At 33.0% G+C, this 16426-nt stretch overlaps 1 protein-coding gene across 1 annotated transcript in view; it reads left to right on the plus strand.

The window, feature by feature from the left end:
- The first annotated feature begins 1142 nt into the window (after nt 1-1142).
- The window catches only part of LOC149487337 (dopamine D2-like receptor), a 114366-nt gene continuing 99082 nt past the window's right edge, over nt 1143-16426 (plus strand). Inside the window, exon 1 of the mRNA XM_089697653.1 lies at nt 1143-1688. Coding sequence (XP_089553779.1) covers nt 1230-1688 — 459 coding nt within the window. The 5' untranslated portion in view covers nt 1143-1229. The remainder of the gene's footprint in view (nt 1689-16426) is intronic.

Here is a 16426-nt window from a genome sequence, read left to right on the forward strand (position 1 = left end):
ATTTTATTTCAACAACCACCTGTCGAATCGACGACATTCATCTTGAAGACATTAATCATTCCTCATAATGTACGTCCATCTTCGACTTCGCAACGTCAATTTAAATGATTGATATTATAATGTAGGCAGATACGGGTGTATTATGGTTTTTTTGTAAGAAAATGAAAAATATATCTTCACATAACTATATAATTATATATACTTCTGTAGGTGTCCTGTGAAGGTTTATTTTTGTAAGTTCAATACAAATTCGGCCTGAAATAAGTTGGGTAAACGTAGATTTTTCTTTACCAACAAATTGAAACATCGACTTTAAAGTTTAATTTAATTAAAAATATACAGGAAATAAATATAGTTTCTAATAAAGTAGTATGTTTCTAAAACTATATTATTGTATGAATAAATAATAATTGAAGTTTTCCTAATCAAATACAATAATTATTATAGACATTTAGTAAGGTTTAATGATTCCAACGTAAGTAAATGTTATTTATACGAAATCACATTTACTGTAATAATATTAATTTCGGAATGTTTTGTGATATAAATGCAATAAAGATATCCCATTTTCTCGGAAAACACAATAATTCCTCTCATGAAGTATGTTTTCATTGTATTTCTATAATAGAATAACCGCACATTGTGGGTAAGAATATTTCTGCTGCCGAAATTATTACACAAAATGTTTTATTTTTGTAATTAAGATATATTATTGAAGATAGGAGAATAGTGAAAAATAATAAGAGCAAATGCAGTTAGCTGTTAATTATATTATGATAAATAATAATTGAATATAAACTTGCTTGACTATTTTTTTGTAGAAGTAGATCGAAAAGAGCGCCTCACACTTAGATGATTTTGTATCGACTCTACCACTAATTTTTATAAAAAGAGCACAATCTCTGTAGCCAATTTCACATGTTATAATACTAATTGTAACATTACTTCTATGAAAGTTTATATGACGAATTCTATGAAGGCTCTTCAATATCCGCTCATCTGTATTCGAATAATTTTAATAAAAAGAAAATATCCATAGTTACTGTGTAAGTTACGATTAATAAACATTGACCCTCATCTAACAGAACACAAAAATTGAATTATTACCAAATCTAGTTCGAGCTCACGGTTTCTTTTTTGTTACAGGCTCACCAAAAGACTGAAAAGCAATAAGAGTTATGGACACACGACGATACAATTACAAAGCAAACATAACATAATGTGAAGAGATGACCACTCCTCACTCGACGAGCCCGCACCTATACCCGTCTAAGCGACCGCCTGACACCGGAAAAATACCCAACCATGCCAACAAGACGAAAGATCCCAGCGAGCTTATGATGCTGGTAGACGATTTTAGCGACTATTTCTATGGCAATACGAGTCACGAATTCAGCGGGCACAATGAAACTCTAGAAGTCCTGAACGATGTGTATTCGAACTGCACTTTCAATGGGACATTTAATATCTCGTGTTTCGGGAAGGTGGATGTGGTCCCGCAGTACAATCTGTGGGCGTTGTTGCTATTGATTTTTCCGTTTTTTACACTGTTCGGTAATGTGCTAGTGATAATGAGTGTGGTGCGCGAACGAACACTACAAACTGTGACCAATTATTTTATAGTGAGTCTGGCGGTAGCTGACCTGTTAGTGGCGGTCGTGGTGATGCCGTTTGGAGTTTATTATTTGGTAAGTTATGCGTAAGATTTAGATTCAGGATTTTATGTATGCAGGACTGCAGTAAGGGCGAGAGTAGCTGTTAACTATTTCGTTAATATATATGAATAATGAAGTGTTACAGAAAAATTAGGATAGATAAAAAAAAATATAAGTCGTGAACTACATACATTGATCGTTAGCGACTTAACACTTGCCAACACTGTTAATGCTATGGTTACTTGCAGTCACTAAGGATTACAGGTATACAACTAAAAACATTTATTTGTTCAAGAGGTCAATGTTTTTTGAAGATTGCTTTTAAAATACCTCAAAAGCTACCTTTACCACAGATAAAAATACACTTTCCCAGAACAAACAAGCCGTGTTTCGTTTCATTACATCCCTTCGAAGGCGAAATTAGATCTAAGGGTCTTTCCTTTTGTCCATACGAACTCAAAGGTTCGAGAGTTTATCGTGAAGGGCTCTCGAAGCCCAACTTTTGCTCTTAACTCTTTAGTATTACCGCTAAAGATTGATTTATTAGCCATTTAAATGGGTAATTACCTGTTTAAACGGTCAAGTCTTTTTTCAAGGAAGATTCTTTGATCAGAAATACTTTTAAGCTAAATTGAAACAAAAAATACACTGTATTTAATCATTTTTTTTATTATAAATTTTATTACAGCACTCGCTCCACACGTGACTTCTCCTGCGTGGTGTCAAAATAAAAACTACATAATAGAATTATATTATCTGTAGTTATACGTTACCAGACGAGTGTCAATGTGTGGGTTTTCAAGCGTAGAGCACCCTCTAAGGCGCGGGACATATACAAGCGGCGCGGCGCGCATCGGGCGCACCGCGGGCGCACTGCCGGCGCGCTGTTGGCGTCCGAAAATGATATTTATATAGAGTGGTTAAATGCATTTTCTTCATGCATAATTTAGTAAAATTATGTTTTTTGTGCTAAAAGAGATTAACATTAATTTGAAAGTAACGATTTTGTTTTGATAATTCCTTGTAAGTAAATAGCGAGGATAACCCCACGATTGCAAATATATCTTTGTTGGAAATGTTGGAATTTACTTGGAAAATTTTATAGTACTTTTAAAGTAATTTTAAAGTAGTACTGGTGTAATGATGGAAGAAAAGAAGGTTAAAATAACACAAAATTTATATTGTACTAGCGGTCCGCCCCGGCTTCGCCCGTGGTACATATTTCGCAATAAAAGGTAGCCTATGTTCTTTCTCAGGGTCTAAAGATTATCTGTGCCAAATTTCCAGTACCTAGTTTATGCGTGAAAACCATACATACATACATACATACATACATACATACATACATACATACATACATACATACATACATACATACATACATACATACATACATACATACATACATACATACATACATACATACAAACCTTTCCTCTTTATAATATTAGTATAGATAAAATATGGTTTTCAAACACAGGTTTACATTTAAACCATATAAATCTTATCATTAAAATCTCAGTTCAAAAGTATTTACAGTACTGATCATTCCACTATATTATTACAATTACAAATAAATAAAAAACACAATCAAAATCAGGATTGTCTTTATTTCTGACATTGTAAATACATGGGAACTTTCATTATGCTCTTCTTCATTTTCACTTTCCCTACTGCCATCACCTGTGTAAATCATTTCATCGATTAATTCAATTCACCTTTAAAAACAAAACGAAGAAGGGTATGTAATAGCAGCTCTATATAATTCCACACAGAGAGAACACATTTTTGACTGACAGACTACCGTCTCCTACCACCCGATTTGTTTTTGATTGTGTATGACCGTGAATTGACCTCTATTTGGATGCGATGGGGGAAGCGCGCCTGCGGTACGCCCGCGGCGCAACCGTGGCGTGCCGCCTCGTCGCCTTTCCAAAATTCTTTCATACAAAATGTATAAGAAGGACGTGGTGCAAAACAGATTCAAGAGGTGCGCTTATGGCACGCCCGCGCCCGCGCCGCTTGTGTTTGACCCGCGCCTAAAGAAGCGTTCAATCTTTGGCTGTATCTTAGCTAACCATCATACCATCTGGGCAGATTGTGGTGAAGCGCTTCCATATTACTACATAGTATAAAACAAACTCACTTTATAAGTCCCTATGTTTTTTTTATCGTTAAAGCGGGCAAACGAGCAGGCGGGTCACCTGATGGAAAGTGATGCCCGCCGTCCATAAGCATTCGCGATGTTGTTTTACATCTATATTAGGTCACCGCGAATGTGTATGCTTATATCTATAAAACTACGCAACGGATTTTGATGCGGTTTTTCTGTGATTCAAGGGAAAACTTATAGTAAATAATGTATTAGGTTTTAGACAGTTATAGATAAAGCGGGCGAAGCTGCGTGCGGAAAGCTAGCTTACAATAAAACTAGCCCTTTTGCTTGGAAAAACGCTACATTTGCTTCACGCGCCGCGCTGTCTCACTGTAAGCGCTTAATGGCGTTGCATTCAGGACAATCTTATCGTAATATCTTTTAAACTGTCCGTCCAAATTACTTAGTGTTAAGACATAGTTCATCTTGATAAAATGATTAATAAACAAGTTTATTATTTTTTATGAGAATTGAATAAATGTTACCTATAATATTATGATGTGCATTATTAATGAGTATCCAATTTATTGGCTAGCTATTTTGGATTTCGTCGTAATAAATTTGAATAAAATAAAGATGCTAATTTAGAAAACTTTTTAACCATTACAGAAAATAATAATTTCCCCCCTTAATAAGCAAACTTTACTCTTCCTAACGAAATCGTAAGTATAGTAAGTATAATATCGAAAGTATCGAACAAATGTTTCGTCATGTAATACCAACACAAGAATACTAAAAGTAACTTTGCAATGTAAATGTGTTCAAATCGCTCAGAATATTAAAGCTATAAAGAATTCACAGAGCACTTTGAAATATGAAATATAGTGGGAACGTGACACGCTATAATTTACTTCATCACTATCATTCACGATTTAAAAGCGTTCAGAAATGTATGGCTTTCTAAAGGACATTTAGTTGGATTATCTTTGTAAATAAGGTTGGAGTGTCTGCTCCTTGTGTTTTATTTTAAGTTTTCATTTTCATTTATATGAAAATATAGACAGTTAATGTATGAATAACATCTTTGTACGCTTTCAGGCTGATTCAGTTCGGCTTGTTAGAAGAACAAGTCATGTCTAAATAAGTGCTATTTTCAAATGACTTAAAGTGACCAACAACTTAAGGACGTTTTATAACTTCCAATATAAATAGAACGCATCGAAATATGATTACTATGAAATATAACTTTCTCCTTGAAACTGTAATAAAGCTCCTTGTTCCTCTATATAATTAATTACTTATGTTAAAGAAAGCATTAACCACACATTTGTTAGATGGATATTATTTCTACTGTACTATAAATAGGAATCCATAAAGATGATGAAAAAATAATCGGTAAAGGTCAACCATTAATACTGGTTATTTTTATATCATGCATGACACGTGTACTCTACGATATTGTTTTTGACAGGATATGGTAGTTTAAGAGTTATATTACGTTTCAATCATGAATTTATGGGACTTATCTCTATTAATATTATAAACACTATGCTATAGATGTATTTTTTTAGGTGATTTAAGAATTGATAATTTTTAAAGAATAGAAATTAACGATCATCAGGCGGGATTCGAACCCGCGTCATTCGCTTTGCCGGGGCGATCTCATCTAAGCAATCGAATTTCTTCTACTCTTTCAGTTTTTTTTAAAGAATTCCTAATGAATTTCAGCATGAAGGTCTCGTGCAAGTGGGTGGGGCTGGACATAAACTATTCTCTGAAACGGAAATACCTAAAAGGGTTGAAATACAGTATAATTATAGTGAAATAACACCTATTCTTAGGTATTCCTTCAATTTGCGGCTGATATATACGATAGCGAAAGCGAGCGAAGTGGGCAGATAATATTATGTAGTTTCCAACACAATTGTCCTAGATTTAATTTCTGCACATCGTAAATTCGTTTAAAATTGAATTTCCTACGTACATTTCAAGTGAAACTTCGGTAGGCGCGTTAGAGTAAAATTTCAAGGTTGCGCCATGGCAATACCGTCTCCGAGTAAGGCGACCATTTTGGTATCTTTGAATCTTGCCAAAGAAGTTTCACTTCTGACACATGTGCTCGGCACACACGCTCTTTTTATGTTTTATGATCTTTGAAACCAAAATCACCTAATCAACCATCTAGGTACCACTTATAAATGACCGATCCATGCCTTAAACACAAGGATATATTAAGTTTGAATTTTACGACGCTAGAAGATGTTTATTCTCAAGAGATCTCCTATATTTTGGCGCGCGGCCAACTTTCCGATTTCTTTTGGCAGATGCTCACCAGGTAGACCCTTTCTGGGATCATTTGAGAGATCAATGGCCCTAGAAATTGGTTTTGATTTTTACGTGCTTGTCATTGTCTTTTAGGTATCTGTTTAATGTAGATTTCTATGGTATTCCGTTTTGGTTGTTTATTCATGTCTGTTTCTTTTAGGGAATATTTGTATCTTTTTTAACGCTATCGTTTGATTATTTGTGTTTCCAATTTAGGAAATTAAACAGGACTATTTGTATATCGATATAAAATATGTTCCTCTTTGTGCTCACTGATTAACACGATATAATATAAAAATACTAGCGGTCCGCCCTGGCTTCGCCCGTGGTACATATGAAAAATAGATGTTGGCCGATTCTCAGACTTACCCGATATGCACAGAAAATTTCATGAGAATCGGTCCACCCGTTTCGGAGGAGTATGCAGACTAACATTGTGACACGAGAATTTTATATATAAAAAATATTTGACTTCTACACACATAAAGTAGTTTATGAAATAATTTGAATTTTTCATATAATATGTATTATAAATGTTCATGAATAATATTATTTTCTTTAAATATTCTTTTGATATTACTATCATGACTCGCGTATCATTACACAATTTGACGAAGGCCGTTGTAATTTTGATGGATGGTGATGTGCTTTGCGTACAAGAAAGTCAAATTAAAATCAAAGTAAGGTGATTTTTCATTATTCATTGAAATGGAATATTCTGCAATTTCATACGTAGATACATATTCCACATATACCTATCAATTAAAGATCCTTTATTTATGATGTTTTTATTATAGTACTAGCGGTCCGCCCCGGCTTCGCCCGTGGTACATAATATTTACGTTTTCTCTACATAAGAACCATCCTCGTACTTCAAGGAATATAATAAAAAAAGAATTATCGAAATCGGTTCAGCCGTTCTCGAGTTATGCGCTTACCAACACATTTTGCGATTCATTTTTATATATAAGATCATATTTTCAAAGTCTTATGTAACATTCTCCCTTCTGGTCTTGATGTACACTACATATTGAAATCACTAAATATGTAATAACTAAAAATAATAGTATAATAAAAATAAACCAAGACTCGGTCGACCAAATGTGGCAGAAGTAATAAAATAAGTCAATATAATATGTACTTATAACTAACCTAGCCTAAACTCTGGTATGAAAAAAACAGACTGTATAAATATAACAGAGAACATGCTGTATAAACCAAATCGAATAACTTTGAACACTCAGCATTATTTCTAACAAACATCGATTGATTCAAAAAAATCGCCCACCAAAAAATTGGCAAAATTACCCATAAAAATCCGCTCCACTGCGAAAATAAGACATTAGCAATAAAATTGTTGGCTGTATACAATTTTTGTATTGACTTCCACGCGTGGAGGGTTTTACAACCAAAGGCAAGGAAGAATCATAAACTTTTAATAGACACATCAATTTCCAGACACCATAAAATATTTCTAATAAAAATATATTTGTCGAATCCTCGAGCCTTTGAAGTTTTTTCGCGCGGTTTGCACATTGAAAAATGAAAATGTTTATGTTCAACATTTACATACGCCTGTCGAGCGGTTTACCTATTCCTTGTATTTGCGTATTTTTCTTTTTATTATTTCTGAGAGTAACAAGACGTTATAATATAACCTTCCTCAATGCTCAAGTTTTTTAATTGATCAGAAGTTTTACACAAAATCAGTGTCGACTTATTTTTATTTGACTAGAATTTTTTATGAAAAATTAGTTGAATTTACGTGATCAACACATTTAAACTTACAAATTACCCTTCAGCATTATTAAATTAGTAGAAGTATACACATACAAACAATATTTTAAGATCGGTTTTCTATTTCACTACATAGTATAAAACAAAGTCGCTTTCTCTGTCTCTATGTCCTTATATATGCTTAAATCTTTAAAACTACGCAACGGATTTTGATGCGGGTTTTTTAATAGATAGAGTGATTCAAGAGGAAGGTTTTAGTATATAATTTATTTTGTTTTAGACAAAGCGGGCGAAGTCGCGGGCGGAAAGCTAGTATTATATAACTTATACACGTACACGTATAACCACGTACAAGCAAACAATCTAAACATGCGAACACCACACAATTTTCAGCCTTCATACAAAATTAAAATAATCCATACAAATAGCACGCATGTTATTTTGAATTGCAAAAATTTTATACGCGATTCGAGTTAATGGGCATATTTTGCCAGCTGTTTGGGAATATTAATTTATTGGGGTCGAACCTCGGTCTAAAATATGGCTTCCAGTGGTTTGTTTAATCGACGTTATTTTAAACCACATGCTAGGGTCGGGACTGAATCTATACATATAATAAAATCGTAGGAAAGTCAAAACTGTACATTGAATATTTTTTTAAAAGAATACATAATCCATGATCTATAATCGATATAGAAGCCAAAAATATAGTTTTTAGAATTTTTGTCTGTTTGTCTGTTTGTCTGTTTGTCTGTTTGTCTGTATGTTTGACCGAGCTAATCTCGAAAAGTACTGCATAGATTTACTTCAAATTTTGCATGAATATTCCTAAGAGGTCGGGTGAGGATAGTTTAAACATATTATCATGATATCACCTTCGGGGGAGGAGCTGTGAGCCTTTATTTTTCTTACATATTCCGTGTACTACGATAGCGTACAATCTAAAGACTCATGTTTAAATGTTGGTTTCGAGTAAGCCATGCTATTATCTAGCTTTACAAAATAAAAACTATGTCATTTACGTAATTTGGGCAGAGAAACAGTTAAATGAATCTTAGCAGTATAAAGACAAATTTGAAACAGCGCCATCTATGAAGTGTTAGAAAAATCAAACACACGTTAACTATTGGAAATTAATAATCATATGACGCATATATAAATGTTGTTTGACAATATCTAGATTGACACTATAAAAATTATGCCAATTGCCATTTAAGTAACTTGGGAAGAGAAACATAGTTTAAAGAATGTAAGTTGTATAATGTTAATTTTGTAACAGCGCCATCTATGAGATTTCGTAAAAATCAAATCAATTTAGATGTTAACACTACTGAATACACAATTGGAAATTAATATGTAATTTAAATATAATTATGTTATTTATTTAACTCTTTAGCCCATATCTTCCCTTCCCTATAAGGTATATTTCGTGTAAATAATAAATATACTACATTTTTTTAAAGTGAGGGTAGATGTTTATTATTTTAAGTAAAACTAGACACCATTATCTACAGTTAATCTAATATTGATTGCGTTCATTAGTTACAATTTTAGAAATCTTCGTATTTTATAAATTTACTAGCTTACCGCCCGCGGGTTCGTCCCCTTTGTTTAAAACCTAATAAATTATATACTAAAACCTTCCTCTTGAATCAGGCTATCTATTAAAAAAACCGCATCAAAATCCGTTGCGAAGTTTTAAAGATTTAAGCATACAAAGGGACATAGGGACAGAGAAAGCGACTTTTTTTATACTATGTAGTGATATTTATAAAGCAATTGAATGCCATAAAACCAAAAATATCAAATGCAATCTTCGTGTTTTGTGAAATTTCACCATCATGCGTTCCCACAAAAAGTAAGTTGTTACTTATCTTATAGGTATTTATTTTTTATAATGATAGCAATTCATGTTTTTTGTTGGTAGGTATTATATTACACTTTTAGAATGAAATAATAAAATGATGAATTCTTTTATTATTTTGAGGTGCATTGGGAACAGTAGTTTTTGATAAAATTTTATTTGTAAGTAGCTTTTTTTATAGATTTACAGTTAACTTTAGATTTTGTTATTTACAGATTCAATGCTCATAAAATTATATCGCCTTTGGAAGACGATTTCTGCTGATATTTTTACAACACCACTTGAAAATTGATGATTTGATGGTAAAGATAGTAGCAGCGAGGATTAAGTGGAAATTAGTAATCATCCGCTTCGTCAATTTTTGACTGAAGTTAATGTCCAACGTCCAATGGTTCAATCATTGGAAGTATCTCGGGAAATTTTGGAGGATATTTTTCAGGAAGGAGAGGAGGGGCAGCCAATCATATATCAAACGACTACGTTTTAGTACCGAAAAAAATGTTATTCCAAATGAAACGTTTATTTTGCACTCATAACTGTACAAGTAATGTTTTTATTTTGACTTTGCGGTTATCTGATTATAATATTTATCGTTATGGCTATCGAGGTACCGACCGTACTGGGATCAGAGTACATGATACAGTTCATCATCCAGGATTGCTAAGAGCATTTTAACACTGAAAAAGATGTTTTCTTTGAATCGTAGTTGCTTCATTTATTTATTTTTAATCATTTTAAATAATATGTTTTATATTTTATAAATATAATATCATTTTCATTATTTAAGTAGATAAAATAAATTATGTAACGGTTTTATAAGAAAACACAGTATATTTATTAGGCGACGGTGATTTCTTCCAAGCAAAAGATATTCATCAGCTCAATAAAATTGAATAGTATGTTGTTAGTTATTCTTTAGATTCACAATTGTAATGAGCATTTCCGCAAGCAAGTTGTATCGTAGTTTAGATATATCATAGTTTTGACATATTAAAGTTCCAACAAAACCCTCAAATTTTTGAGCAGGGTTGAGCAAGATAATTTGAAAAATGTGCCGTGTTAAGTATCATAGAAAAGTTTAGTTTGTTGGTAATTATTATTTCTTCTTCATTTACATGTTGTTAGTAAAAATAAACTTTGACTAACAGTCAAAGTATATTTTAACTAATACTACTTAATATCTATTATACCTACTTATGTTCAGTATTTATCTGTATTATTCATCATCATCAGCCCATATACGTTCCCACTGCTGGGACACGGGCCTCCTATGAGGGTACAGGCCATAATCCACCACGCTGGCCAAGTGCGTGTTGGCGGATGACACATGTCATCGAACTTTTTAATTCTTCGACATGTCGGTTTCCTCACGATGTTTTCCTTCACCGTTCGAGCAGTGGTGATGTTACAACATGCGCAGATAAATTGAAAAATCAATTTATTTCCTGCGCGCTCGCCTGGTCTCGAACCACGGACTTATCGATTCGAAGTCCGAGGTCTCACCACTGAGCCACCACTGCTTATCTGTATTATTATTGCTTGGTAATTAATATGTTTTCATGTCGTATACCTAATTATAAACATAAGTTTGATGTGTAATTAGCTGGATTTATTTTTACACACTCACAGACTTATATTTTATGTTAAAAGAGTGTTAATAGTGTAAATCATGATATTTTTTCACAATTAATAATAATCCTTTTTTCTTAATATGTTTTCATGTCGTATACCTAATTATAAACATAAGTTTGATGTGTAATTAGCTGGATTTATTTTTACACACTCACAGACTTATATTTTATGTTAAAAGAGTGTTAATAGTGTAAATCATGATATTTTTTCACAATTAATAATAATCCTTTTTTCTAATGGTGTTGGCATTAAATTAAACCGCGCTGTCGTTTCGTTCACAAAAAGAGATGTTATGAGGAGCATATTCGGTCCTCATATTATCATAAAAAATCTGTGCGAAAACAATAAACACGTGTGAGGCCCTCACGGCAGATCGGGGCAGTCTGACGCGAAGTGGGGACAGCGTTGTCACTGTATCGCTCTTGCCACGCTGTTCACCAGACTTATTCGATAGTTCAGTTTTGTGTTAAGACCGCTGTGACAACCAACCCGTGAGACAACCAAACCCGGTCTCCCCTACTATCCCGTGAGACCGAAACCTTCACTGAGAGGGTATGACGTCTCACAGCTGATCGCAAACGGCATATTGTACTATCCCGTGAGACCGAAACCCTCACTGAGAGGGAATTACGTCTCACTACTGATCACGACAGTCATATTTTATCTCGAGAATCTGAAACTTTACTCAATATGAAGACCGTTTGACAAATGATAGGGTGCATCATAATATTATTCGATCTCTTGAAGATGAACATGAGTATAAGCAATGACTAGAGTAGGGACGCGAATATTACAATTATATGAGACAAGAACGATTAATAAGTTTGTTTAATGAAAGATTAAGAATTGAAACTATTCGGTCTCTGGAAACGGACGAATAGCGAGAGGGCCGTCTTACTGCAGACAGATTTCGTCATAGTCTTAATGACTTGAGGTAAACAATCTACGAATTCGGTGGTGTGGTCTGACAAATATAAAAGTGGGTTTGCTTATAACCTCACAATTGATTACAGATCATCTTCTGTAAAGGCGTAGTATGTTCTTTTTGTAATGCTTTATAGTGTAGTAAGGAGTCGGCTTTCATTTGAAGATACACCGGAACCTTTGAAATCACTACTTTTAGAGGAACATACTGTGCAATGTAAACTGTTATTAGACAATATTCGCTCTTATAGTAGCGCGTTTCAAATGATCCTTTGGTGCTCAATAATTATCAGAAGGTCCGTTCATGCTTACTTTTAAGATACAAGGTCAAGTTTACCATTTGATAGGATCCCTTTTGCCTGTAGGCCAACCTAAGTTTGTTTAAATACCTATATTTTGTATTCGACTACAACGAATAGTGGAATACAAGAAATCAATATTTCTCAAATTTAAAACTGAACTCATTTCACAATTTTAGAACAGGTTAATTCGTATGTATGCAGTTTTAAATCGACATTAGAAGCTTTTCCTCAAGATGGTGATATCGGCACTCAGGAACTCCCTGGACGTGTTATAACGCCCAGGCCACAGTATTACAAATTTTTCTTAAAATAGAGCAACGAATGTATTTTCGCATAGCAACGGAGGGGAACTCGCGGGGGGTCAAGGGACGCGTCACGCGGGCCACTTACCACAAACATGCTTAGTTTGTGGTACCGAGCGCGAAAGAAAGTCATCGTGTTTTTAGTAAAGTTACTATGTTAACTAACGTAATTTAATACTTAAGTACATAATATTCTATAATGGTGTGCTCAAACTGTTAATCTACATTTAATTTAGATTATTATATTTTGATACTAAGTAATGTAGAATTTAAATCACATTCATTCATGTTTTCTTCAGATTTTAAGATTTTCTTATCAGAGTGTTCAATTTTAATGTAAGTAGTTAAATTTTATAAGAGACAATAATTAAGAACATTCAAAAATAAAGTGTCACGTATTTTTTTTAAACGACGAATGACGAAAAACGACCTAATCGTGGACGAAGTCGCGGGCAACAGCTAGTTTACTATAATTTCTTTGTTCCCTTTGTTTATCGGGAGTTTTGATTGCTTCATGTTTGGACACTGTGTCTGTGTTTTAGTAAGTTTTATAATTAGAATGTTCTAAGATGATTTGAAGCTTTATTAGTGAATGATGGTAATTGTGTCTTCGTCTTTGGCTTTTCCTGGTGCCATTATGAGTAGTTAACATTTGTATTTCTTGAATAGTGCTTTATGTTAGTAGTACTGATCCGATCATCAAAATTCTCTGAAAATTACCCTTCAAAAACATATGATATTGAATAATCACACGTTAGATGAAGTAGTTTCCAAAGGTTTCCACGTACAAAAGGTCTTACTATGACTATAAGTGCATTTCATGCATCATAGAAAGTAACACCTGAATGCCATTATTCAACATATCTACAGAAATTTAAATCTCTTGAATAAATTATCCTATATTTCATATCAGTTGCAGGTGATGAATTGAAAAATCATTCTTATAAAATTCACATTTATTCTTATAAGGGCCGATTTTTCTATCCTTGGTTAAAACTTATTCGTCGAATAATGTATAAAACTACCATTTTAAAAACGTATTCTAATTGCCCGTATTTGACAGTTAACGTGACATCTTAATATTATCGTGTAATAGCCAATAGGTACTTTATTGGACGGATAAGTTTTAACCAAGCATTGAAAAATCGGCCCTTATTCTTATAAAACTTCAGTCTATAGATTCCTTGACAAAACAGCTGAGCAATCAATACCTTGAGTGTTTTAAAAACTAATAAGTGCGAACTCTCCTGTTTTTATCAACAATTTTAATTGGATTTTATCCTTGCCTCTCAAGAAAACTTTATAAAATCATGTTTTTTTTAATTTAGGTACGTTTTGTGCTTTCATAATATTAGGTAAAACATAATATTAGGTACAGCTATCTATATGCTTATATTATAATATAAACTGTTCACCCTGACTTCATCCAGATTGAGTCTCTACAATACTCTGTAGGTATTAATTTTCAAAATTTATTTATTTGAGTTTTTGAGTTAAACCATGATTACTGCGAAAACAAAATTAAATCTTTAAAATACGCATTATTTAATGTTAACAAAATACGTATAAAAATCTATCACAATTTTATAACGTGTAAAATTTTGAATAATTTTGCGGCTCTACATTTTTAAAATCGACACTTAAATAATAAAAAAGTGTTAAATTTAATTTAAATCTATCACGTTGATAATGACTCTCGCCAATGGCGCATTTAAAATATATTAAAATATCTTAAAAGCAACGAAATTGTATGGCCCATTGAAATTTCAGAATAGTGGATATATCTAGGTTACGCTATAATATTGAATTTTAAAGAAAGTAAGATATATTCGTATTAACTCGGTCATCTTCTTCTGGATTGTGAAATAAAGGAAATTGAGATTTCCTCACATCTATATTATTGATAATTATAATTGTATGTTTTTAGGCGCCATACTTATGAAATACAGAAATTTTCTATATAGTAGTGATTCCTTCAAACAACATACATCAATATTTTAAAGTCTTAAAAACTATTGTTGGCCATACTGCTATGTGCGTATACCTACATTACCATAAGTAAATTAATATCTATGGTGAAAATAATCAGATATTTATTTAATTTAATTACAATAATTGTATGGTTCTTTATTTATGTGCGATGTAGTAAAATCTTAAGAAACTTGATCTTATTAACGTAAAAAAGGATATTAAGTACTTAACAGTGATGCTTATCCAACTTTACCAGCACTCACAAAACAAAAATATTTAAACCACAGCACAGTTCACATAAAATAAAAAATAAAATTTAAAGCAAACACACACTTGACCAGCTATATAATTCAGTCGGACACCGACCCTAATACGCTAACTCATTTTCTTTACACTCTTTTCATTAGGTAATTGTCGTAAAAGAAAAAAACACAATAAACTGTATTTCAAAAGACGCCTGTTCTTTTATTGTTTGCCCTTAGCATAACGGAGGCAATGGTCTCTTTCTAGCATGAAAATAGAGGTTTAAGTTTTGAAATAGGAGCGTGTTATATTGTTAAATATCTATACTAATATTATAAAGAGGAAAGGTTTGTAATTATGTATGTATGTATGTATGTATGGTTTTCACGCATAAACTACTGGACCGATTTTGATGAAATTTGGCACAGTCAATCTTTAGACCCTGAGAAAGAACATAGGCTACCTTTTATTGCGAAATATGTACCACGGGCGAAGCCGGGGTGGACCGCTAGTAATAAATAAACGAGTTAAGATACTTTTCTACTGTAAAGTGATTTTTTACAGGATTTAATAATAAATTATTAAATAATAATACTAGAGTTATTTTACATTTAAAATCTTTAATGATACGAAAATTGTCTCTAACACCAACTAAAATTCAACATTGATTTCTAAGATACTGAACGAAAGAACGTTCGCCTAAATCAATTTTGATAATACTGTACAACATGTATAGGCGCAAATGAAACTGATTTCTAGCGCGGCGGCTCATGCCGTGATGATGCGTCGCCACGCTATAATATGACGGTATATCTGCATAATATTAGTTAAAAAAATAAAAAAAAGACGGTTTGCACTCCGTGAGTGCCGGCAGAAGTGAAAACTTGATTATTAACGTTCAGCATGTTTGATATTTTGGAATGGTATCCGTCTTACGCATGGAATATAAGGGTTAAAAAAAAATCCGTCTTACGCTTTTTCGATCAGGCCACGTGTCCTGACGCGAGTTTAAGATTTTATACCCAACGCCGCTAAAGAAGTTTTCACTTCAAAAAAATGGATGTTTCAGATCTGCCAGGCGCGTAACGGCTAACATTTTTTTGATCTTAAATCTAAAACAATTACTTCTATTCAATTGGCGTTCATTCATAAACTGAACCGCCTACAGATTATCAGATTCAACCCTTGCCTTGTACCACGCACCAAAGCGTTGTCACTCCAGTCTCCAACTCTGCACCGAATGGAAATGGCCAGCACTTTATGGCTCCTGGCACGTCTTCACGTTACTCCTTTATTGTGCGAGTGGCCCAGTTTTGTTTTAAACAGTTAATTAAGTAATGTATCGTTTGATATTGTTTTAATATGTTTCTCTAGTG

This window comes from Colias philodice, chromosome 7 (assembly GCF_061535455.1).
Source record: "Colias philodice isolate Cphi_HAF_F1 chromosome 7, ilColPhil1 Martin Lab GWU primary, whole genome shotgun sequence".
NCBI lineage: Eukaryota > Metazoa > Arthropoda > Insecta > Lepidoptera > Pieridae > Colias > Colias philodice.